This window comes from Lactuca serriola, chromosome 4 (genome assembly GCF_051521515.1).
Source record: "Lactuca serriola cultivar US96UC23 chromosome 4, Lser_US96UC23_V15, whole genome shotgun sequence".
NCBI lineage: Eukaryota > Viridiplantae > Streptophyta > Magnoliopsida > Asterales > Asteraceae > Lactuca > Lactuca serriola.
In genome coordinates, this window is record NC_136411.1 from 6,066,810 (window position 1) to 6,092,910 (window position 26,101).

At 38.5% G+C, this 26,101-nt stretch overlaps 1 protein-coding gene across 3 annotated transcripts; it reads right to left on the reverse strand.

Annotated features, from left to right (window-relative positions):
* Positions 1-8,538: 8,538 nt before the first annotated feature.
* LOC145100969 (uncharacterized) lies at positions 8,539-10,709 on the reverse strand. Of its 3 annotated transcripts, none has more exons than XM_079038116.1 (2): positions 10,231-10,709; positions 8,539-9,810 (listed from the first exon to the last, which is right to left on the reverse strand). In XM_079038116.1, the coding sequence occupies exons 1-2, from the start codon at positions 10,339-10,341 to the stop codon at positions 8,713-8,715; spliced, it is 1,209 nt and encodes a 402-aa protein (XP_078894242.1). In that variant the 5' UTR covers positions 10,342-10,709; the 3' UTR covers positions 8,539-8,712. The 3 variants fall into 3 exon arrangements, with proteins under 3 accessions (XP_078894242.1, XP_078894244.1, XP_078894245.1); XM_079038118.1 differs by lacking the exon at positions 10,231-10,709 and adding an exon at positions 9,912-10,198; XM_079038119.1 differs by lacking the exon at positions 10,231-10,709 and adding an exon at positions 9,908-10,198.
* Positions 10,710-26,101: the final 15,392 nt, after the last annotated feature.

The following is a 26,101-nucleotide window of genomic DNA, read 5'->3' on the forward strand; positions in this document are numbered from 1 at the left end:
TACAGAATACTCCTATAGTGTTCTTGTTCCAACGTTCTTGTGGTAGTGTTGGTAAGTTTTTAGACTTGTTGCAACACCACAATCACCCTTGGGCACATGCTAGTCACTCCTGGATAAATGTAGTTGATCAGGCTACATCCCCCTAGATGTGACTATATGTCTCTAAGATTAATTTTGTTGTTCAACAATCTTAATACTTTTGTTTTGTTCTAGTATGATACTGACCCTTTTGTAGTAGTGAGTGTATATATATACTTAATTAAATCTTTTAGTATTTAGAAGTATATATTCTTGGTCAGAGTGTTTTAGTCCCGAAGTGTTTATAGTTCGTATATCTTTTATAGGTTGATATACTTGATTCACTATAAACAATGCTCTGATACCAATCTGTCACACCCCAAAACCAATAACGGCGGAATATGTTCCGGGGTGGAGGACGTCATGTACAGTATCATAACAATTGCATAATAGTAAACACAAGAGACAACAACCATTTCATTTACATAGTGAGTTTAATTACAAGCGTGTTCTGTAAAGTTTCAATAGACACCAAAAATATATCAAAAATAAGAGATGGGTCTTGCATGCTCCATCTTCTCCAAAATGTTGCACCTGTACCTGTCTATCTTTAACCTGAGGATACAAGTTATTTTGAAAACGAGTATCAGCATAAAGCTGGTGAGTTCATACCCCTTAATGAACCTTTTCAACTGTTTTTACATGTTTTAGGGGGGGGGGGGGGGGATACAAGTATAATGCTACAGGATTTATTATTAAGTCATATGTGATTCACCAATTATCATCAAAAAGGGATTTCTCCACACTTTTAACTGTTTTCCGATAAAACTGTTTTAGTTGATTGTCAAATGCATTTTAAAATAAAAATTGTTATTAAATTGCTTTTAAAACTGTGTTTAAATTCACTTTTCTTTTTAAAATATATCTACACTAATATATTTATATAAGTAAGGCTTGAAGGACTTAGGACCGATAACTCGCCTTATTTCCTGTTCTTGTTTGATGTGGTCTTAGGGTATCGGTTAGACGTCCGACTGTCGTTGATTTCTTAGTTATATATAGTATATATTTGTGCTAGATATGAAAGTCTTCATCACCCTCAATACCTTTGTTATTCAAAGGCAGGAAATCATACACTCTAGTTAGCTATAATAGGTATAACTAAGTGTTATATCTTCTACTGCTATACTCACTATAACGGCTATTATTACAAGTTAATACTCATATGAGAGAACACTCTATGAACTATACAAAAGGCTACGCTACTACAATACAAGAGAATACGCTAATCCAGAGTATAACACACTATCTCTCTATAAGACACCCTATCGCGCTTATACCATGTGACCAGGGCTTTCCGGAAGGAAGGAAACACTACACGTATAGATCTATACGGGGCAGACACTACTACATCCCGACTGTTAACTACAGTCCGAGCCGACCAGGCCCAGGGGTGGCACTACTTCACTACACTATGTATGACCGGGAAGGTCATCGGGTTCTCTACTACTATAAAATTGGTCACATGAAGGGTTACACCTATATTCAGATTAATACTCTAAGACTAAAGTCTAAGCTAACATCCCGAAGTAAATACGTATTTATTACTAATGAAAGTTTGCACCACCACTACTGTCAACAGGCGTAACTTTTCTCCATCTATGTTACTTACCTGAGATTTATTACCATACTTTTGCAACTGAATATTTTCAATGATAATACTTACACACTACTTAAAGGATTCAACTTACATTGTACTTATCTAGAAAATATAGGATTTTCTAGGGATTTCTACTACTTATAAACATAAATTTCAGTTTTTATACTATAAGTTTGTAAACACTTTTATACAACAACGACACTAAATTCTTATGAACTCACCAGTTTATGCTGATACTCGTTTTCAAAATAACTTGTATCCTCAGGTCAAAGATAGACAGGTACAGGTGCAACATTTTGGAGAAGATGGAGCATACAAGACCCATATCTTATTTTTGATATATTTTTGGTGTCTATTGAAACTTTACAGAACACGCTTGTAATTAAGCTCACTATGTAAATGAAATGGTTATTGTCTCTTGTGTTTACTATTATGCAATTGTTATGATACTGTACATGACGTCCTCCACCCCGGAAAGTATTCCGCCGTTATCGGTTTTGGGGTGTGACAGAAAGGGAGGATATATGCAGTCGAGAACAGGGCAACTTGCTAACTGACCACCCATTTCTTAGCACCAAATCAAAACTTGGGTCTTTCAGCCAATATTTAAAGAACCTAAATGGTGATGGACCGAAGTCAAACTGATTGGAAGATAGGAGTATTGCACAGTGATCAAAATGCACTCTTGGCAAGGCTGTAACACTTAAGTTTGGCCATAACTCTACAACATTTGGAGAGACAAGGAATCTGTCAAGTTTACTGTGTTTATCTCCAGCTTTGCTCATGTAAGTAAATCTTCTACCTCCCATTTTGATTTCCAGGAGTCCAATAGAGTGAATGAAATTGTTGAAATGGTACACGCTGTTATGGAAGAACACAGAGCCAAGTCTCTCTTCAGGCAAACAGACAGCGTTGAAGTCGCCGAAGACGAACCAACAAGATTCACCATCTGAGTTTATTATGGCGGACAGGTTATTCCACAGAGATCTTTTTTTGCTGGTTCTTTTGGAGCATAGACATTGACAAAACAACATCTTTTTCTAAGTCTAAGCCATATACCCCTGATAACAAGAAAACCATCACCCTTTATGGAGTCGGTGGCGTTGAATAAGGAGGGGTCCCATTGGGAGGGAATTCCGCCAAATAACCCTATAGGATAATTACCTCACATTGGAAATTTGGTGATCCCCATATTTTTCTATCGAAATTTCCTTTTACCTCCATGGATTTAGTCTCCTGCAGTCCAACAAAAAATTATTGATTTTGAATATGTGATTCTCTGAGCCAGCCCCTTTTAACTTCACACCCTATGCCTCTGATATTGTTGGAGAAGATATTCATTGATCAACAATGTTCACACCACGAATTTTGATCATCTTTTTTAGTTGGTCAGATTGATTTCCAACTTGGAATCCAACTGATTCTCCTACCGCTATTGTTTTAGCAACTTCCAAGGAGGTGGCATTTGACTCTACAGGTGTGAAGCGATGAAACTTGCTGCAAATGTCGGGGAGACAAAGTTGAAGATACCAGCGCTATTTGGGGGATGCCGATGGGGGTAGAGGAAGGAGGGGATTTCGTTGTGTGATAAGGCGCACTGTGTGAACTTTGTAACCCCAGGGAGGGTATTCCATTGTTCCCATTGGGCTGCTGTATGCTGAGAGATGGATTTGAGTGGGTCGGGGCTTTGTTTAGGTCCAGTGAAACATTGGGCTGAGAAGACCTAGACACATGAGGAGAATGTGCCCTCCTTCTACTGCGACCTAAAAGGATAGGACTTCCAGACAAACCATGGTATAAATGTGTCAGTTGTGGCGATACAGATCTTCTTTGAGTTTCCCTAGATTTAGGAGAGGGGGTGGACCCCTCGGTATCTGAGCCTAAGTTTCGACCGTGCATCTCTTCCCATACCCCATCTTAGAGAGGAGACTGGTTTGCCTTTATCGGAGATAATTCTAGTGACAGATATTCCTCTTCCAACTGAATAGGAACTTCACTGTTTAGGCTTTCATTTTCTCCGATGCTATCTTCTTCCCACCATGACATCCTTTGATAGAAATCATTGGATGCAAGAACCGGACTAAGTTTAAGGGATTCAAAAATATCTTCCATGATATTGATCCGATATGGGATTCCATCCACCGAGATTGTAATTGATGAGCTGATGATACCAGGGTGGTTTGTAAGAATTCCAACCCTCCCGAAGGCCAAATTAGGAGAGTCGGTATTACACTCATCTGAATAACCACTATACCCCAAGTTTTTGCTATGATTTTTAAAGCCTCCTCACACCATGCATGTTGAGGCACTCCCTGGATAATAAGAGAAGCGACTCATTCATTAAAATTGCATTCCTTAGACCATTCAGTGAGGGAGTTGAACCATGGATGCCATATCTCTCTTCCATTGTTTAAGAAATCATCCTTTTCTTTTATATTATCAAAATCGAGAAGCATTTTGAGACCCCCCCAGATATCTTAACTCGATCGTTGGGCATCCCTCGACCTCCTGGAAAGCTTTCATATTCATAAGAGCTAGAAAGCTTTCTACTTCCCCCACCAAAGTATTGAGCATGCATTCTATTGCCCCCAGAATGAGATACCATCTTTATGGTTTTCCTTGGAGATTTTGACCCTTCATCCTCTGTGTTCCGTTTTCCCGATCCATCCATTGCAGTTTCTAATGTCCCTCTAACTGCGTTAGCATAAGATCTGCCCTGCGAATACTGTTGCATTGGTTGATTTGCTTGCATGTTCCTCATTTCTTGGGGGTTACTTTTCCGATACTCTTGCTCTTTCCTGTCATACCGAGCTACGTTGACTTCGATCTTCTGTGCCCAAATGTAAATCTCGTTGAGTCGTTTCTCAAAGGAGGGAGTTTCCTGGACGCGTAGGAATCTAACAAATCCAAACTTCTTCTTGAGTCAGTTCAGCTTCTTGGCTATGTAAAGATCAACAACTTTTCCATATCTGTTGAACATCTTCCATAGTGCCGCATTATTCCAGTCAGAGGGAAAGTTTTGGACGTAGAAAGTAACGGCTTTCCCATTGATGTCGAACTCTCTCCTATACTTTTTCCTCCGGTGAACTTGGCACCAGCCTGTGTTTTTCTCTATCTCCATCCGCCGAAAAGTTTGTTGTGTATCTGGCAAAAAAAAGTTTGCTTCTCTTCGTCTTCCAGCTTGAATTCTTCGATCTAGTGACATACATATTCTTTTCGTTTTATACAGTGTACACAAAATGCATTCCTTTAAGAATTTAGTTGGTTCCATTTTCTACCGCCACCCTAAGTCCTTCCATGAGTGAATATAATTTGATGAAGTTAAGAATACTAATGCAATCAAACACTTTGAATAAGCATATGACACGTTAAGATATTTTAATTTTTTATCAATTTATGTAAGATATAGGAAAATTGACTTTTCAGGGTAATTATTTTTCGTTTTGTTCTCATTTGGATAACTTTTTTTTGTACAAATGTAGAAACAAAATTGTTGGAAGTGTTTAGATATGCCAATTATTACCGACTATAGCAATTACAGCTTATGTGGCATATACATGGCAAAGATAATTATCTAGGAGGGTAATGAACTATTGGTTTTGTTCAGATCTACACAATTTCTTTTTTTGTTCACATCTGGGCAATTTCTTTTTTTATTCACATTCGACCATCTAACTTGTTAAAGTTATTCACATAATACCATTGTTTCAAAATTTTAAATTGATAGTTAAATTCATTTGTCTAACTTGTTGAAGTTGTTCACATAGTACCATTATTTCCGAAATCGAGACATTTTGTTCAATCTAACACATGAACATCGTTTGTTTCTTAAGGTGGGGTTCAAACTAGGCGATTAAACTTATGTTTAAGATTATTATCCTAATGGAAGCTTGAGCTCGCTCCTCCATGGTGCAGGGATTGAGAAATGAGGAGCAAAGTGGGAGACTAGGTACAAGGTTATATTAGGTGTGGCTCATGCTCTCGCGTATCTACATCATGACTGCGTGCTCATTATTTTACATGGAGACGTGAACGCCATGGATGTGTTATTGGGTCCGAACCTACAACACTACCGTAGTGATTTTAGGCTAGCTAGACTTGTTACGAAAGACCAAAACAAGAAACCTTAGTTAGCTTCCACTCTCTCACTTATTAAACATCATACCTAGTCACCCAATATGCTCCTTGTTTCCCAATCTCGGCACAATGGAGGAGTGAGCTCAAGCCTCCATTAGGTTAATAATCGTAAAACAAAAGTTTAATCGTCTGGTTCGAACCCTAGCCTAAGAAACAAATGATGTTCCTATGTCAGATCGAACCAAGTGTCTCGATTTTAGAAATAATGGTCTTATGTGAACAGCTTCAACAAGTTGGACGAACGACTTCTACTACCGATTTAAATTTATGAAACAATGGTATCATATGAACAACTTCAACAACTTGGATGATCGAATATAAACAAAAAAAAAATTGTCTAGATACGAACCAAACCAATAGTTCATTACCCCTATGGATAATTATCGTTGCCACATAAGTTCTACCTTGCTACAGTCGGTCATGCTGGATGGAGTGGTGCTACATTCCCTCATGAAATCGCAGTGACACGTAGGCGCCACCTCATCCTTTACCACAAAAGTGTGGTTTCATACAATACCAAAGGAATTGTGCCACACTCCTTTAATTATTTTTATTTTTAAATAAATAATTGTTTTTAGTTTTAATTAAAAACAAAAGATTTCATTAATTAAAAATAAAAACCATTACATTACTTAAAATAAACATGTCAAAAAAAATCCTAGGAAGTTAGAAAATAAAAAACGAGAAAGCTTAAACCAACAACTTAAAACACACACACACGCATCAAATAATTAAAAACTTGGAAAACAACTACAAATTAACCACGATTAGCGTAACGTTTTTTCATGTGTTCCTTCATTTGCAAAACAACATGAAGCGCATCTCCGGTCAAATTTGACGTGTTCATCGATAGCACTCTCAAGTCGCTGTCCCTTTGTTTCCGACTCTCTCTCTACCCGAAGCAAGTTGCAAAAATTTATTCATTCTATCTTTTATGTCTTGCACATTATTGCCTATTTCTTTCAAGTTATCTGATTCTAACGCTTTGACCTTGCCTTTGTTTTTTGTTTTGTCCATTCCCATTGGTCGGAGGGGGGGGGTGACACTTGAGCAGGCTTATCCTCGTTGAGGTCGAAACCAACACGAGCATCCGATGAAGTGTGTTCAGATTCGGAAGTTCTTGACCGTTTTGATCCACTATCGATGTGCTCGTCGCTTGTTTTTAGATTTTGCCATTTTTTGTTGCCTTTGAGTAGATTTCAAACTTCAAAAAACTTGAAAGTCTTCTTTTGCTCTTTTTGATAAATGTCAAAAGTTTTCTCCAAAATCACTTCGTCACTTTCGCCGTTTTTCCATTGTTGTTTCATGTTGTTATATAAATCGTTAAACAACATGACGTCTTTGTTCATCTTTCCCCATTTTGAGTACACCTGATGTTTAGTACGATATGGTCTAGGTTCATTCCTTTGTGGAATCGAGCTCTAACGCACATCCAAAAACGATCATGTTTTTGGTTCCTTCCCGTCTTCCCGTCCTCTAAAACGTCAATCCATGATTGTGCTAATACTAACTCTTCTTGAGGTGACTACGGTTTAGCTTCCGCTTTCTCTTTTCTTTTATTTCTTGGTTGAGAGGGTTGAGTATGTGGAACAAATTCTGGTTCAGATTCGGAAATGAGTGTTTGTGGTTGTGATTTGTTTTTGGAACAAACTTTGGTTGGGAACCAAAATCAAAAGGATCAAAATCTTGGTCAAATCGTGGTTTTGTTTGTGGAAATGGTTGCGTAGGACGTTGTGGTTGTTGGATATGTTGCAGAAAATAGGGAAGCATACCCCATAGTGGTAGAATGGAAGGGAATAAACCGTTGATCGAGTGAAGGTCTTGGAGTTGTGGTTTTTCTAGTGGGTGTTTTTTGGTTGGTTGGATTTTTGGAGGATGACATTTTTGTGGGTTTTAAAATAAGGAAGATGGTAAAAAAAAATGTTAGTGAGTGTTTTTGGTTAATTTGATAAGGTATTTATAGTTTTGGTAAAATAAATAATTTTTTTTGAAAAATGACCGTTTGCAAACAGTAACCACAAGGACCAATCAAAATCAAGGAGGAAACGCTCCCCTGGAAGGCCGTGGTGCGGCCTTAGCTGCACCTGGACCTTACCCAGGGGGCGGTGTTTGTGCTGATGTGGCGGATTGAGTGCGGCCTGGACTGTGCCCACTCCGTCTGGCCTCATAATTATCATATGTGAACACTTCCAACAAATTTATTACTTAGATATGCACAAATTTTTTTTTTACTTAAATATGAACAAAACGTAAATGTAATTATAATTTCCTTGAGATATATTCAACATTTTATACAAAATGACATTTTAAATTAAATTTGCATCTATTGATGAAAATTTATTTAATTTAAATGATGGGTTACAAACTATGATATGATCAATCTAGTTCATATGACATCACTTCATATGACCTCACTTAGCAAAAACCAACAAAAAATTAAATCAGAAACTTGATTCTTGTCAGTTCCAACACTCCAATAACCAGCTGCAACAAGAATCCAACAACCCCAAAACACATAATCATCAAATTCTTTAATCTTTTCACATAATTCTCCACCATGACTCCAAGAATCATACTGTCATCAACTCTTTCAATGTTCTTTTCTTGATTCTATCGTCACACTTGTCATTCACAAACCGCACACACTTTTAATTTAAAAATTGCCATGAAGCCATCAAAATATAGATCCAAAAAACCAAAAGCTATGAAGATCAAAGCAGCAATTGAATAAAGATATGAAATAGATTTCAAAATTTCCTAATATATCAAAGAGGGAGTCCTCCTCCCTCAAACTAACAAATAAATGGAAAAAGGAGAGGCTCTATATACACAAATCCATCAACTCATCTACCTCTACAACCATTTAAAAAAACATATAATAATCATTCAAGTTTGTTTCACCCACTTTCTCTCAAGCAATTCCCAGGCAACAAAAATCTGTAATCGCTAGCATTTTCAAGAAGATGTGCAGGAAGATGAACTGCTGAATAAGAATGTGGAATGGGTCCCATCTTCCCAATGATTTCCTTAAAAGTATACTCTTCTGGTAACATGTCGAAAAGATCAGCCCCTTTGCAGATTACTTTCTGGACTCTTTCAGGGTTCAAAAACTTTTTGAACCTCACTCTGTCGAAATGGCTATAAGCTTTCATCTTGAAGATGAACTCGCTCACACGCCGGAAACAAAAGCTACAGTGCCACCCTGCATCTGCTAATATCACATCAGATTGACGGAAATGAGCATATGTTGTTGTACCCGATTTATATCTATGTGCAGATGCTCTCCAGCTGTTGTTGTCTGAGAAAAACTCGAATGAATACAAGTAGTTTTTGAGACGAAGATGAAGAACAGGAGGTATGTCATCACACCATCTTAAAAGATTGATCGTGTGTCTACTTGGAATCTCGTCAACATCTGACATGATTAACAAATCATCATCTTCAATCCCAGCTTTTTTCAGTAAATAATCCAACACCACTCGTTGATACGCTTCTTCAACAAACGGGTTTTCCTTTTTATGAAATCTTCCCGGAATCATCCCGTAGGTTAACCTCGGTTCCACAAATTTGAACTGTTCACGGTGGCCGGAAAACACAAGAGGCTTAGGTAAACCGGTGAAGGTGGAGTTTGATTCTAGAAGTACGAACTCTGTAACGTAAGGGTATAACTCATGCCATCGTATTGTGAGAAGATCGACTTCGTTGCTGAATAAGACTGCGTCAAATACACGCCTTGGAAACTCGCGGGTTTTCCATCCGTGAAGCTTGCAGAGATTCTCCATTGATACGTTTTCGTGATAATAATGAGGGATTTCGTGAAATGGCTTTGGTGGTGATTCCCATAGTGGACGCAAGAAGTAGGAGATTTTTTGACCGTGAATGTACACTCCGAAGATGACTGTTGGTACCAATACGAATAGAAAAATGAGGGTTTTTAGATCTAATCCGCGTAGAATGCAACGAACTCTTGACATTGCTGAAGATATCGTCGAATCCTGTAAACAAAATAGGACATTTTCGTTAATCTTCTATACAAAACAGATGCATATGAAGAACACAGAGTGAATACAATATCAAAATCATCATCATAACCTACAAAATTTGGGGCAAAGTTGAGAGAGAGAGAGAGAGAGAGAGAGAGAGAATAAATTTTCAATTCGAACAATCGAGCCCCCAACCTCCACACGTTAAAAGCTGGAAAAAGACAACTTTTTCGATATTTTAAAATTAAAAACTTAATTTTTTAATTAACAGCTGAAAAGGCTTTCTAATTTTTTAATTATAATTCCAACAACGTTAATTCGTTCAGCAAACAAGATGAAATCGATTAAACCTAAAAATCGCAATGCGATTCGCAAATCGAGAATTTCTTTCTGATTTAACGTAAAACGGATTTGATAAGTTAATCGAATTACCTCATCGCAAACATCGCTGCAGATATCATCGGATTTCTTTGAACAATAATGAGATCCCCCTTCAGCCATCAAATAAACTTTATCGACGAACTTTGATAAATGAAACGCCATTTCGAACCCTAAATTCCCAATCAATTACACAGATATATCACCACCCCCAAATCAATCACAATCAGAGGGCGAATCGGAAAGTCTTCACACGCCTTATCCGTCTCAAGATTTCGAATCCAGTAACAACCGAAAAAATTGGGATATTTTGATCAAAGAGAGTGAGAAAAAAAAATCGGGACTAGACTACCATAAATTGTTGTGATCCAATTGAAGATTTGATTTCCCAAATTTAAACACAAAAACAAAGAAGAATCAAGAATCCAGAGGTGTCTTTCTTTCTGGGAAATCGGGTGGCCGGTTTTTCTTTGTCTTGTACCACTTTCTTTCCTGTAAATTACACCATGAATATACACACAATTGAATGCAATGTAATCTAATGATGGTAGTATATATATACAGGGAATTTGATAGAGAATATTTGTTGGAATTGACGAAATTGACCTTGGTGTTGGAGTTTACCATTTCCTTGGCATAATTAAATTTTAAATTCATTTGTTTTATTTAATCTGAAAATCCGATTAGTAAACTCTTGTTTGACAACGTCTATATATATGTTCAATTTTTTTTTACGTTTTTGTTTTCCAAGCATTATGAGTTGGATATGATATTGTATTTATGCAAACATTAACGTCCTTTTAGGATTAAATTAGTATATAAAGTTGTATTTTGGTTTATTAATGTTTGATAAAAACCTAAAAAAAAATGGTAACTATGGGATTGTACAAATTTTATCAGTCACTTATTATCGGTAGTTTTACAATTTAGTTCTAAATACAATCAATCATAATTATTAGAAACTCCTATGTGACCCACAAATATACAAATAAAATGCATAAACCAAAAGCCACTTGAATCCTTTGACAAAGTTTTTGATATTCTTAATTTGATATATAATTATTACATCTAAATATTTTATAGAACGATCACCACTTATAAAGGATAGTTTGGTCAATTTGTACAATGGAAAGTGTATCATGAAGGGTAGTTTGGTCAAATGGTTTGGTGGACTTCGTCTCGTAAACGCGGTTTGATGGATTAGCGGTTGACCTAGCACTAAAGGATGAAGGAACCTGTCGTGGCCCAAAAAAATTAGGAAAACTTTGGACCTACCCAAATAGCCCATTGGACACGGAACAATAAATATTAACACGTCAGGACTTCTTCTTTTTACAATTTACAAAATCACCCCCTTTCACTCAACCCATCAACATTTGTTTTGGATAATACTATTAAGGTCGACGCATGACAGAAACACGCTAATGTTGTATTTAAAACAACTTAATAAGGTTGCTAAAAGGTTATTTTATTTTAGCAAACAAGTTAATAAGATTGTTAAAAGATTATTTATTTTAGCAAGCACCGTTTAACTCTTGAAATTTAAGACATTTATGGATCGTTATGTCATTTTTTAGATTCCATAAAACTCTATCAAATTTTCTACAATGTATCGAAATTTACAAATTTCAATAGAACATTACAAAAACTAATTTATAGTATTTATTAAGAATTAGAAAACTTTTTATCCTATTGAAAAGTTTAATGTTAACATTGAACTTTAAATCCATTGACTGTTAAGATGACGTCTCACACTGATAATGTTTCATCCATTGAATCACAACTAAACTTTTTACATTTACTTATAAAGTTATGTTTATTACCTTTTAACATATTATACTTAATTTATTAGTTTTAATATATTGTTGGGTGTAAACCATTATCATTTTAAAGCTACAGTTTTTGAACAATTTGTAAAAAATACTTAAATTATAAACTTAAATATAACATTAGAGGATCAACTTAAATATAAATTTTAGTTTAACTTAAATAACCCAAATAATATTTTGTAAATAGTTAAAACCAATAAATTGTAGTGTCTTTCTAATAATGATTATAAGTTGGTTAATAAGGTTAAATAAATATCAAACCTAAAGTGTAATCATAAATAAACTAAATTTCAATATTAAAATAATATCTTTACTTCTACTTATAAAGTTATGTCTTTAATTTTTAACAGTTTATACTTAATTTATTAGATTAAGATGTTGTATGTAAACCATTATCAATTTAAGGCAACAACTTTTGAACATTTTGGACAATATACTTAAATTGTTAATTTATAATATAACATTACCGTGTCAACCTAAATATAAATTTCAGTTCCACTTAAAAAACTTAATGAATATTTTGTGAATAGTTAACAGTGAGAAATTGTAGTGCTAAATGCACAAACTGAATTATAATCTCAATTTAACTAAAATATTTCCTAAAGATATTTGTATAATCGTTAAAAGTTTTCAAATAAATAGCTTAAAGTAACTTACAATAACAATAGTTAAATATAACTCTATATAAATGATTATATTGTTATCTTTAAAATCAAAAAACAATGTTTGATGTTTTAAATAATTATAATGATAGAAATCAAAACATTAAACAAATAAATTTCAAAAAATTAATTAACAATAACAACTATAAATAACACTAAACCATATATTATATTTAATTTTATTCATTAGTAACTCGCCGGTAGAAGTCATTCAAACGGTTGAGATTATGCAATTATAATAGATGTATATATTATCATATAATTCAAAATAATCAATATATTATATCAATTTAGTATACGAAATATTATATCAAATTTTACAACAACGTTATTGTTATATTAAAAAAAACATATATTTGTAAAGATTTCAACTATATAGGTGTTTCTGTGCAACGCGCGGGCATTCGCCTAGTATCTTATAAAGCTAGCCTTTTTCCTTGAACCATATGCATTTGAAACTCCAAAGACACCACATTCAATTGAAACGCTCATAACCTGTCAATTTCTTTCTAATAATGATTATAAGTTGGTTAATAATGTTAAATAAATATCAAACCTAAAGTGTAATCATATATAAACTAAATTTCAATATTAAAATAATATCTCTACTTTTATTTATAAAGTTATGTCTTTAACTTTTGACATATTATACTTTATTTATTAATTTTAAAATGTTGTTGTATGTAAACAATTATCATTTTAATGCTATAACTTTTGAACAGTTTGTATAAAATACTTAAATTGTTAATTTAAATATAAAATTACATTGTCAACTTAAATATAAATATTAGTTCAACGTAAACAACGCAACGAATATTTTATAAATTGTTAAAAGTGACAATTTGTAGTGTCTTTCTAATAATGATTATAAACATTAAATATCAAACCTAAAGTGTAATCACATATAAACTAAATTTCAATATTAAAATAATATTTTTACTTTTATTGATAAAGTTATATCTTTAACTTTTGACATATTATACTTTATTTATTAATTTTAAAATGTTATTGTATGTAAACAATTATCATTTTAATGCTATAACTTTTGAACAGTTTGTATAAAATACATAAATTGTTAATTTAAATATAACATTACATGGTCAACTTAAATATAAATTTTAGTTCAACTTAAACAACGCAAAGAATATTTTATAAATTGTTAAAAGTGACAATTTGTAGTGTCTTTCTAATAATGATTATAAATTGGTTAATAAAGTTAAATAAATACCAAACCTAAAGCATAATCATAAATAAAATAAATTTTAATATTAAAATAATATCTTTACTTCTACTTATAAAGTTATATCTTTAATTTTTAACATATTATACTTAATTAATTAGATTTATTATGTTGTTATATGTAAACCATTATTAGTTTAAAGCTACAACTTTTGAACATTTTGGATAAAATACATAAATTGTTAATTTAAATATAACATTACATGGTCAACTTAAATATAAATTTCAGTTTCACTTAAAAAACCCAAATAATATTTTGTGAATAGTTAAAAATAATAAATTGTAGTGCTAAATTCAAAAACTAAATTGTAATCTCAATTTAACTAAAATATTTCCTAAAGATATTTTTATAATCATTTAAATTTTCAAATAAGTTGCTTAAAATAACTTACAATAACAATAGTTAAAACTAACTTTATATAAATGATTATATTCTTACCTTTAAAAACAAAAAACAATTATTGATGTTTTAAATAATTACAATGATAGAAATTAAAACATTAAACAAATACATTTAAAAAAATAATTAACAATAACAAATAACATTAAACCATATATTATTTTTATTTTCATTCAAACGATTAAGATTATGTAGTTTTAATAGATGTATATATTATAATATACTTCAAAATAATCAATATAATATATCAATTTCGTATACGAATTATTATATCAAATTTAACAATGTTATTGTTATATTTAAAAAAACATATATTTATAAAGATTTCAACTATATAGGTGTTACTACGCAACGCGCGGTCATTCGCCTAGTATCTTATAAAGCTAGCATTTTCCCTTGAACCTCATGCATTTGAAACTCCCAAGACCATTTTTTTCTTAAACCTAGTGCATTTGTAACTCCCAAGACTATTCAACTTATACAAATTAATTTATCATTAATTAAAATATTATGATTTGTAACTCTTAAAACTCTTCAAATCATGCTATTTAATTTGATGAGTTAAATGAAATATTTAGCCTAAATAAGAAATTTATAGATTACATATTACATGTATGTCAACACAAAATGATAGATTATATTTGTAGGGGTTGAAGAGTTATAAGAGTGGTTCCATGGATGTAAGAAAACAATTGCAACTTTTCCAAATATAAATTAGTGTAAACTCAAATTGGGTGTATGTAAAGTTTTAAATATTAACCAAGGTTCAAATTTAGGTATGTTTGTAAAGGTATACTTGAGATCATTTTTTAAGTTGATGTGTGTGACATCCCCATTTTCATGGTCAGAAAAGACCAATTTTGTTTATGCTTTATAAAAATCAGAGTACCTCTTTTAATAAAAATGTTGCAGAATTCGTTCCCAGTAAAACATGATAAATATATTATCAAAGCATTTCCGAAGAAAAGTATTTTTATTCATTTTAAAACATTTGGGATGTCATGGTCAATACAGAAACATAAGCATAAACAGAACTTACATTCATTTACAATAGTGATTTATATCTCCTTAATCTCTCAGTGTAATGTAACTTCATATCGACACTTGTGATACAAATAAACTGAGTGGATCGGGTTGGGAAACCTGGTGAGTACATAGGGTTTTCAACCCACAATAATATAATTATTATGTTTAAACAATCAAGCAATCAACCCAATTACCCATCCCCATTATCTTCTTTATTCTTAAGGATCTACCCTAAGAATAAGCTATTTCTCGTTCATTCATTCCTAAGGATTATCCTAAGGAATAGGTACGAATTCCATCGTTGTCAATGACACATCTGTCAAACACAGCTGCTAGTTCTATCACTTAGGCGCAGCTGCCAAAATTGTGACATTCTCTATGAGGCGCATCTGTCGGTATTGTCCTTTAGGTGCATCCGCCAGGGTTATCTCATTTATCGACAATATCATTTCCGAGAATCCACTCGCAATACATGTTAATGGGTTTTTAGAGTACACCGGTGAACACATCGTTCACAACACCTACAGGTTGCGAGCCTGCTAGTGTTCCACTGGACTGTCTAGAATAGTCCGTGGTTGTCATCTGTACTCTGCTAGATGACGGGGCCAACATTTGGGTACAAGGCTTCTCACATCGTCCACCTCTCACCCTCACCTTATGGTCTATTTCACCTATCACCTCATCATCCAACTCATATTTCATCTATTACATCTACCCATGAATTACCCCAACATTTTCGTAGATATAAAATACATATACAGTTTAAATCATTTAAAACGTGTTATAAAATCGTTCATCTAGCATAGACAGCAAGTACTCAGGTAATATGCACACATAGCACGTAATTTATATAAAATACTTCACATCTATGTGTAAGATGAAAGTAACTATGCACTCACCTGAAAAGGCGGTGATCCCAACTCAGACAGTGCTTCGCTTCTTAAAAATAATTTCCTTCAACGAAACCTAGTATTATTACCACTAGAGTTTAGTCTATCATTCGCCGAGACTAATTAATAGTCTATCTATTATTACTATTATATAAGTGTTAAACAATACTTATATAACCCATAATAATAGCCCAAGTACTTATTATAAGTTCCTCATAACGTTACTATAATTAAATAAAAGTTATATTAAAAATAGCGTAGGCGTAGCTCACTTACAACGAGTTTTATTATAGCACCTGGTTCCTGGTACGTAAATCTTATTTGAGTATTTTCCATTTTTAGCCTTGGATTCGGCGAGTCATAGGTCCGACTCGCCGAGTAGAGACGGGACCCGGGACATGTTTAAGTTGGTGACTCGGCGAGTCCATATTCCGGACTCGGCGAGTCACCGTTGTTGGATGAAACCCTAAGTTTCAGGGGTTTGCACCCTATTTAAGCCTCATGTCCGCCCCAAGCCAGCCCGCATTCACCTTCAGAGCTCCCAACCCTCGTTCAAAGCTTATTTCCTTGAGAGTTTGAAGCATTATTGTGTGTTCTTGAAGGATTTGAGAAGGAAGTGGAGTAGATTAAGAGGAAGGGAAGGAAGCCAAGCATCTTAGTGTTCTCTCAGTGATTCCTTTGAGGTATAACCCGTTTTCCCTCTGTTTCTATGCTTAATACTCCATTAGGTCTTTCTTGAGCCCTTCCCCAAGCTTGTATGTGCAATATAATTCGTAATAAGTTGATTGGCCTTTAGATCTAGGCATGGTTGAGCTCCAGGAGCTCAGATCTGTTGCCTTTATGGACCCACATTGCCTGAAGACCCTAGATCTACCCTTTTGGGTGCATTTTGAACCCTAAAACCCTTATTGGCGAATATCTACACGTAAAGTTGGAAACTTTACGTGTGATTCATGCTCTAGGAACCCAGATCTGTGAATGACATGGACTGGAATCGAGCAAAACCGCATAGTTAGTGGTTGCATGGCAATGACTCGCGAGTCTGCTCGCGAGTCTCCGAGTTTGTCCCCTTTTCGTAGTGTCGAGTGTGAGCAGTGAGTCACGGGGTGTGACTCAGTGAGTTGGAAGCCAAACTCATCCATGAAGGAACTCGGCGATTCAATGCCCTGACTCGGCGAGTTCAAGGCAATCTCCTTAGATCAAGAACAGACTCGGCGAGTTGTTCATACAACTCGGCGAGTCGCAGCATAAGTGTTCTTCGGATGAAGATGAACTCGGCGAGTTGTTCATACAACTCGGCGAGTAGGATGAAGGGCTTGAACCTCAGTTTAGAAGGAGAACTCGTCGAGTCAACGCCTAACTCGACGAGTAGGGACGAGATTCAGAACAGTCGATTTGATAGGGACTCGGCGAGTCGGGTCAACTGAAAGTTGACTCTGACTTTGACTTAGACTTAGGGCATGATTAGGGGTAAAATGTTCATTTTACCCAAAGGGCACTTAGCAGTGTTTGATTGAGTATGTTGTGGGAATTACAGCCGGAGGATTTCCAGAGCAGCAGCAACAGCAGTAGACAGTCAGTTCCCGATCAGATCAGCAGCTACTTCGAGGTGAGTTACCTTCCAGTAGCGGTGGGTCTACGACCACAATGCCGTCCCACCAGTAGGAGTTGTATGTAGATGATTGTCTCTGTGATATTCATCTAGGGATTACTACTACCTGTGTTATGTTTATGTGCTAGTATGATATGATGCTATGTGCTAGTGACAGTAGGGGGGAGGTAGTCCCCGAGATATTCGGTCGGTAGGGCCGAAGGGGTAGTCATACCCAGCCATGATAGATAGATTCTGATATTATGATACATGTTATGTGGCAGTAGTAGAGGGGAGAAGTAGTTCCCCAGTATCCGGTCGAGAGGATCGAAGGGGAGGCCAGCACCCAGATATGCTAGGCAGTATCCGGTCGAGAGGACCGAAGGGGAGGCTAGCACCCAGATATGCTAGGCAGTATCAGGTCGAGAGGACCGAAAGGGTAGGTCGGGCACCCAGATATGCCTGACAATATATGTATGTTATGAGATTATATGGTATGTGGTACAGTGGGGGAACTCACTAAGCTTCGTGCTTACGGTTTTCAGTTTTGGTTTTCAGGTACCTCTTCTTCGAAGGGGAAGGAGCCGGCGCGGTAGCGGCATATCACACACACTCTTGTTTCCGCAGTTATGAGTTTATTCTGGGATTGATACTCTGATATTTTGGTTGTTCAAATGTTGTGGATTTCAAATTTGTTTTTCGATGTGAAATGGTTTAACTAAACAATGTTTTACTTATTAATGTTTTCTAAGTAATGTTTTAAAAACGAAATTTTTGGACGTGAAAATTGGGTCGTTACAAGTTGGTATCAGAGCCCTGGTTTGAGGGATTCGGACACACCTTCGGGGTGTCTGAACTCAAATCGAGGGATTAAAAGATTTTCCAAAAGAAAATGTTTTCTAAAGATTGAGGAAAGAGTTTTGAGAAAGAACGAAGTGTGTGATGTGCGCGACCGGCTGAGCTCAAGTAAGTATTCCCCAAAGTACCCATATAAGTTTATGTTATGTTTATTAGCTTTTGTAGAACAACATGCTAGAATAGGACTAAGGATCTAGGAGTGATGCCTTATGTGCCTGCTTTATGTGTTTCAGTTGTATGAGAATTGCATGCTAGTATTGAGTAGACAGCGAGTAGGATAGCCTGATTATGTTATGCCTGGTAATATGAGCTTAGCATTTTATGCTAGTACAGTTCCTGTAAGCAGATAGAGTTGATTGAGATTGTTACCCTTGTTTGAATCCTGCTTGCTTCGTGCTATGTGGGACTCTGAATAATGGGAGTTAGCCATTAGGCGAATACGTCACGTCACATGTGATCAGGGTTGAATAATCTTAGAGTGTCGGATTTGATCCTACTGCGCAGCTCTTGTTTGAGTCCAACCGTTGTAGGGACGATTCGGGTACTCGAAGGATTATCTGAGCCTCGTCACATGTGATGGTATCCGGGTAATGGTTAATTGGCATTATAAGGAGGCCTGCAGCAGCTGAGGACTGGATAGAGTAGAATCAGAGATTTCCCTAGGGCAAGCCTAGGATGAGTATAGTAGTTATCAGCAATAGTGAAAGGGATCTGGTGGAGTCGAGGCATTCCTTGAAGAAGGCACGGATAGATGTGGAAGGTAGTATGGGCCCGTACTACTGAAAGCAGAGGATCCGTACCCGAACCAAGGAAGGCCAAGATAAGACCAGGGAACTTGTAAGTAGCAATGATCCCTCAGGAAGTATCGGTATCACTAATGATTGTTATTATGTATTGCAGAATGGTGGTATTTCGATCGAGGCCGATAGATGGCGGTTCAGGAGAGGGGTCAGGTTCGGGATCAGGTTCCGAGCCGGTAGATGAGGGACTACGCGAGTTCATCACGTCAGAGATCACCAGGGGTATCCTTGAGTCGACTCCCATTATCTTTGGGTGGATCAAGGAAGGGATCATCGAGTTGATGGAGGATCGCCTCAGGGCGTTCAGGAGTGACATGGCATCTGTCCAGTCGGTATCTCGCACGCTGTCCTTTAAGGACTTCAGGGGCAGTGGCGCGCCGGATTTCCACGGGGTGAAAGACCCCATTGCTACCAGGCGATGGATTGTAGATATCGAGTCTGCACAGTTGACTAGTTTCTGCCCCGAGGGGTCGAAGGTGAGGTATGCAACAGGATGTTTACGAGACCGAGCTCGAGATTGGTAGGAGTTAGTGGGTGACTCGTTGGGAGCCTCAGTTATCGAGGCTATGACCTGGTCGGACTTTGTGACCAGGTTCAGGGCAGAGTTTGCGCTGGCTGTCGAGCTTCAGCAGCTGGCCAAGGAGTTTCTGGACATGAGACAGACGACAGAGACTGTGGCGGAGATCACCGCCAAGTTCCGGGAGAGGGCACTGTTGGTGCCCCAGTATGCGGGTGATGAAGACATGAGGAGGACCCGCTATCATGACATGCTCCAGGCTGATATCCGGGAGCACGTTAGTTTTTCTGCTTGCCCCACCTTGGACTCCATGATTGCCAAGGCGAGGGAGAGGGAGATAGATTTGGAGCACATCCGGAAACAAAAGGCAGAAGAGGGTCAGTCAGGAGGGGCTTCGGGGAAGAAGCCCAAGGGATCAGATGCGGGGCCGAAAGGCCAACAAGGACGGGGACGCTGCAGGAAATGCGGCAAGACGCACGAGGGGGCGTGCAGGTTAGGATTATCAGGCTGCTACAAGTGCGGAAAGTCTGGGCACTATAGCAGGGATTGCACTGCTCCGGCAGCAGTTATTCAGACGTCTGAGTTGCTGTGTTTCCACTGCAAACAGAGGGGCCACAAGAAGGCCAATTGCCCCCAGTTGACAGTTTCAGCGCCAGTGAAGGCGCCAACTCCAGCGACCCTGCGGATCACAGATGGCCGACAGGGCAAGGCAGAGGCTCCAGTGGTGAGGAGCCGAGCATTTCAGCTGACTCCCGAGGAGGCACGCGCCGCACCCGATGTGGTGACGGGTATGATTCTTTCCCTCTATTTTATTTTTATGATGTTATGATATTGATATGTGCTTCGTATGTATATGTATGCATTAGGATCGTCCATGTGAACGACATCCCAATTCAGGTGTTGTTCGACTCGGGTGCATCCCGATCATTTGTTTCCCTTGCGCTTAGCAAGAAGTTTCATGAGTCTTCGGGCGAGTTAGATTGCCCTTTAGAGGTAGAGATTGCTGATGATCGATCGGTGCGAGCATCGATGGTGTTTCGAGATTGCGTATTGCGCTTGTTTGAGGAGCGCTACTTGGTAGACTTGGTTCCCATTCCGTTGCGTGGGAACAAGGTGATTATAGGCATGGATTGGTTGAGCCCCAATGGGGCGGTGATAGATTGCGCACAACAGCTAGTGCGAGTCAGGACCCCAGGTAGGGGAGAGTTAGTGATTCATGGCGAGAGGCCACAGTGTGGACCTACAGTCTGTTCGGCAGCGAGGGCTAGACGATACCTTTAGCAGGGATGCGCAGGATATGTCACGTACGTGATGGATACCTGGGAGGCGGGTAAGGCGACGGTGAGCGAGGTTCCGATGGTGCGATATTTCGCAAATGTTTTTCCAGAGGAGTGATGTGTGTAAAATGCACTTGTTTTATTCCCTACTTTTATTAATATATTTAGCACACAAAGGCAGTGAACCTGTCTTTTAGTGGTATAGTTTAGTAAGTAAGGTGTCGAACTCAGGGAACGGAAAATTAAACTAACAACTAATTTTAACTAAAACAACTAATGAAAGTAAAAGGTTTTTCTTCTAGTTTTGCAAGTCTAGAAACTTAGGCAACACTTAATTAACTAAATGACTAAAACAAACAACTAATTCACCAAATTTGATAAAGATGTTTCTATTTAGGTTCAACCAATTCACTCCTATGGTTATTTGTATTTATGATAGATTAATTGTTATTGGCTACCAGTTAAAGTGGTTAGGTTAATGTTCATTACTCCTAGCCCTTAGACAATTAATTAATTTAAGCGGTGATCAAATGTTTAAACTAATTAATTCCCTAGATTAATGATTTGGATTAAATAAGATTTGTAGTGGTGAATCAATTTAGTAAATCAATTAACCTCTTGTTTGATGGTTTCTCAAACAAGCTCACACATTAATCTAATTATTGTCTTATTAATCTTAGTTTCATAATCATTATTCCTAAGCATATGAATTGGTGTTCACATAGACATATGAGGTTAACAACTAAGATATGTTCATGCAGCTTAATTGTCTTCCAATTAACAGAAAATAATCATGATTAATGCATAAGGGTCTTTAACAAACTTAATTTAATACATCACCAATAAACAATTAATCAAAACTAAGAATTAAACCATAGGAGTTCCTTGGTATTCCCCAAACAGAAACAAAAACGAAATTAGTTCATAGTTGCAGTAAAATCACACACAAAAACAAGTTCAACTAGATTAGACATCATCAAATCCTAAAGCTTAAGTGGAATGATTAACCTAGTTGCTTCAATTCTTCAAAAGGTTGGAGATTAGAATTCCTCAGCGTCTTCCAGTGCTCTTAATCGCAGAAGGATCTTCCAAAATCGCCAAAAGTATGTTCCCCTCGGATAAAGGTTCGATTTTTATAGATATCTCAAAATAGGGGGTACTCGGCGAGTAGCAGACCCAACTCGCTGAGTAGACTCGTTGTTATCCGTCTTAGATCAGGAGTCGTGGCTATCTTCTGGAATATTCAGCTGGACTCGCCGAGTAGATGCATGTACTCGCCGAGTAGATGGACTTTTGTTCCTCAATCTTCATTCTTTGGTCTTTAATTGCTTTCCCTTGCTCCCTTTCACTCCCAAGCATATATTTTGGACTGAAAACAAAATTTAAACAATATTAAGTACCTTTTGTCTATATTATTCACATAATTAGTTAAAAATGAATAAAAATGTATACTAAATAATTAACTAATTATGCACATATCAAGGAGCTTCCTGGGATACCTCCGGAGCGACAGGTTGAGTTTAGGATTGACCTCGTTCCTGGTGCGACTTCGATAGCCACGTCACCGTATCGGTTGGCTCCTCCTGAGATGCACGAGTTGTCTATACAGCTGCAGGAGCTGTTAGACAAGGGATTCTTTCGACCGAGTAGTTCACCCTGGGGAGCCCCGATTTTGTTCGTGAAGAAGAAGGACGGGTCGCATCGGATGTGTATAGATTACCGGGAGCTGAACAAGGTAACGGTGAAGAACCGTTACCCACTCCCGAGGATTGATGACCTCTTTGACCAGCTTCAGGGAGCATCTTGGTTCTCCAAGATTGATTTGCGTTCGGGTTATCATCAGATGAGGGTCAAGGAGGAGGATACGCAGAAGACCGCGTTTCGGACGCGCTATGGCCATTATGAGTTCGTGGTGATGCCGTTTGGGCTCACCAATGCTCCTGCCGCGTTCATGGACCTCATGAACCGCGTATGTAGACCGATGCTGGATCGGTCTGTGATAGTCTTTATTGATGACATCTTGGTTTATTCCAAGACACAGGAATAGCTTGAGGAGCATCTGAGAGAGGTATTGGAGACCCTAAGGAGGGAGAGCTTGTATGCCAAGTTCTATAAGTGTGAGTTTTGGTTGCGCGAGGTGCAATTTCTCGGACACCTTGTCAACCAGAATGGGATTCTGGTCGATCCGGCCAAGGTCGAGGCCGTGATGAGATGGGAGGTTCCGAAGTCTCCATCTGAGATTCGGAGTTTCCTAGGATTGGCAGGCTATTATCGGAGATTCATTCAGGACTTCTCCAAGATAGCCGTACCCCTGACGCGGCCGACGAAGAAAGCCGTAGTCTTTTGGTGGGGACCCGAGCAGCAGGCGGCGTTTGAGACGCTGAGACGGAGATTGTGCGAGGCGCCAATCTTAGCCCTGCCAGAGGGCGTAGAGGATTTTGTGGTATACTGTGACGCGTCCATTTCAGGGCTGGGCGCGGTACTGATGCAGAGGGTGCATGTCATTGCCTACGCTTCGAGGCAGCTCAAGCCTCACGAGGCGAACTACCCGACGCATGATTTGGAGTTGGGGGCGGTGGTTTTTGCCCTCAAGATTTGGCGGCATTACCTCTACGGGGTTCGATGTACCATCTACACGGACCACAAGAGTTTGAGGTACTTCATGGATCAGCCGAATCTGAACATGAGGCAGCGTCGGTGGTTGGACGTGGTGAAGGATTATGATTGTGAGATCCTTTACCACCCGGGAAAGGCCAACGTGGTGGCCGATGCACTTAGCCGCAAGGCGGCGCCGATCAGGGATATCTGCATGAGGATGACCGTAGTGACTCCCCTGTTGGAGCAGATTCGGGAGGCTCAACAGGAGGCTATCAAGGAGGAACATCGGAAGAGTGAGCGTGTGGTGGGTCAGGTTTCCTTCTTCGATTATGATAGCCGAGGACTATTGCCACTACACCGTAGGGTGTGGGTGCCGTATCATGGAGGTGTGCGCCAGATCTTGATGGAGGAGGCGCATAAGTCCCGATTCTCTATTCATCCCGGGGCGACGAAGATGTATAGGGATCTTCGTCCAGATTATTGGTGGCCCTGCATGAAGCGGGATGTGGCTTGGTATGACGAGCAATGCTTGACCTGCAGGAAGGTCAAGGCCGAACATCAGAGACCGCATGGCAAGATACAGCCGTTGGACATCCCGTTGTGGAAATGGGAAGATATCACGATAGATTTTATCACGAAGCTTCCCAGGACCGCACGTGGAGTGGATTCGATTTGGGTCATCGTGGATCGATTGACCAAGAGTGCTCACTTTATCCCGATTCAGGAGAGCATATCGGCTGAGAAATTGGCCGACATCTATATCCGGGAGATCGTGGCGCGAAACGGGGTGCCAGTATCGGTTATCTCGGACACGGATGTGCGTTTTACTTCCAGGTTTTGGAAGAGATTTCATGACGAGTTGGGCACTCGTTTACATTTTAGCATCGCCTTTCACCCGCAGACAGATGGTCAGAGTGAGCGGACCATCTAGACTCTGGAGGATATGTTGCGGGCGTGCGTGCTAGACTTCGGTGGTAGCTGGGATACTTATCTTCCCTTGGCTGAGTTCTCTTACAACAACAGCTACCACGCTAGTATTGACCGTCCCCCATTTGAGATGTTGTACGGTCGGAGGTGCAGGACCCTGATATGCTGGGGTGAAGTCGGCCAGAGAGTCATGGGGAGCACTGAAGTGGTGCTCAAGACGACCGAGAGGATCCAGCAGGCTTCAGACTGCTCAGAGTCGGCAGAAAAGCTACGCCGACAAGCGCCGATCCGACCTGGAGTTCCAGGTCGGGGATACGGTTCTCCTAAAGGTGTTGCCGTGGAAGGGCGTCATTCGATTTAGGAAGCGGGGCAAGTTGGGCCCGAGGTTTATTGGGCCGTTCAGGGTTGTAGCTCGGGTGGGCAAGGTGGCGTATAGGCTGGATCTGCCAGTCGAGCTCAACCAGATCCACAACACTTTCCATGTTTCTCAGCTGCGGAAGTGCCTAGTGGACGATTCAGCAGTAGTGCCGTTAGAGGATATTCAGGTCGATGACAGCCTGAATTACATTGAGCGCCCAGTCGCAATCCTTGACAGGAAGTCGAAGGATTTGAGGAACAAGCGAGTGGAACTCGTGAAGGTGCAATGGCAGCACCGCAAGGGTTCAGAATGGACTTGGGAGCCGGTGGACGAGATGATGGAGCATTACCCCGAGCTGTTTCAGGATTGAGCAGCAGACTTCGAGGACGAAGTATAAAATAAGTGGGGGAGATTTATAGCACCTGGTTCCTGGTACGTAAATCTTATTTAAGTATTTTCCATTTTTAGCCTTGGACTCGGCGAGTCATAGGTCCGACTCGCCGAGTAGAGACGGGACCCGGGACATGTTTAAGTTAGTGACTCGGCGAGTCCATATTCCGGACTCGGCGAGTCACCGCTGTTGGATGAAACCCTAAGTTTCAGGGGTTTGCACCCTATTTAAGCCTCATGTCCGCCCCAATCCAGCCCCCATTCACCTTCAGAGCTCCGCGTAAAATTCATAACTTCTACATACAGACTCTGTTTTCATTTGCCTTTTTACTGTTGAGTTCCTATTAATGAGATCTTCAATTCTCATTTAGGTTGCGTAGGCCAAAAACCGCTCAAACTAAAATTCGAGTTTCGGGTCGTGCACTGCTAAGCCAAATTTTCGAAAATTCATAACTTCCTCATACGAAGTCAGATTTGGGCGTTCTTTTTTTTTTTTGTATGTTCTCGGTTTAACGTATACTAAAACTTTTGTTTAGATCACTAAGGCTAAAAATCCCTCTATC

Coding starts and splice junctions, on each gene's coding strand:
- LOC145100969 (XM_079038116.1), bottom strand. CDS start 10,341: ATGGCGTTTCATTTATCAAAGTTCGTCGATAAAGTTTATTTGATGGCT. Junction 9,811..10,230: donor GCAGCGATGTTTGCGATGAG/GTAATTCGATTA, acceptor TTTTGTTTACAG/GATTCGACGATATCTTCAGC.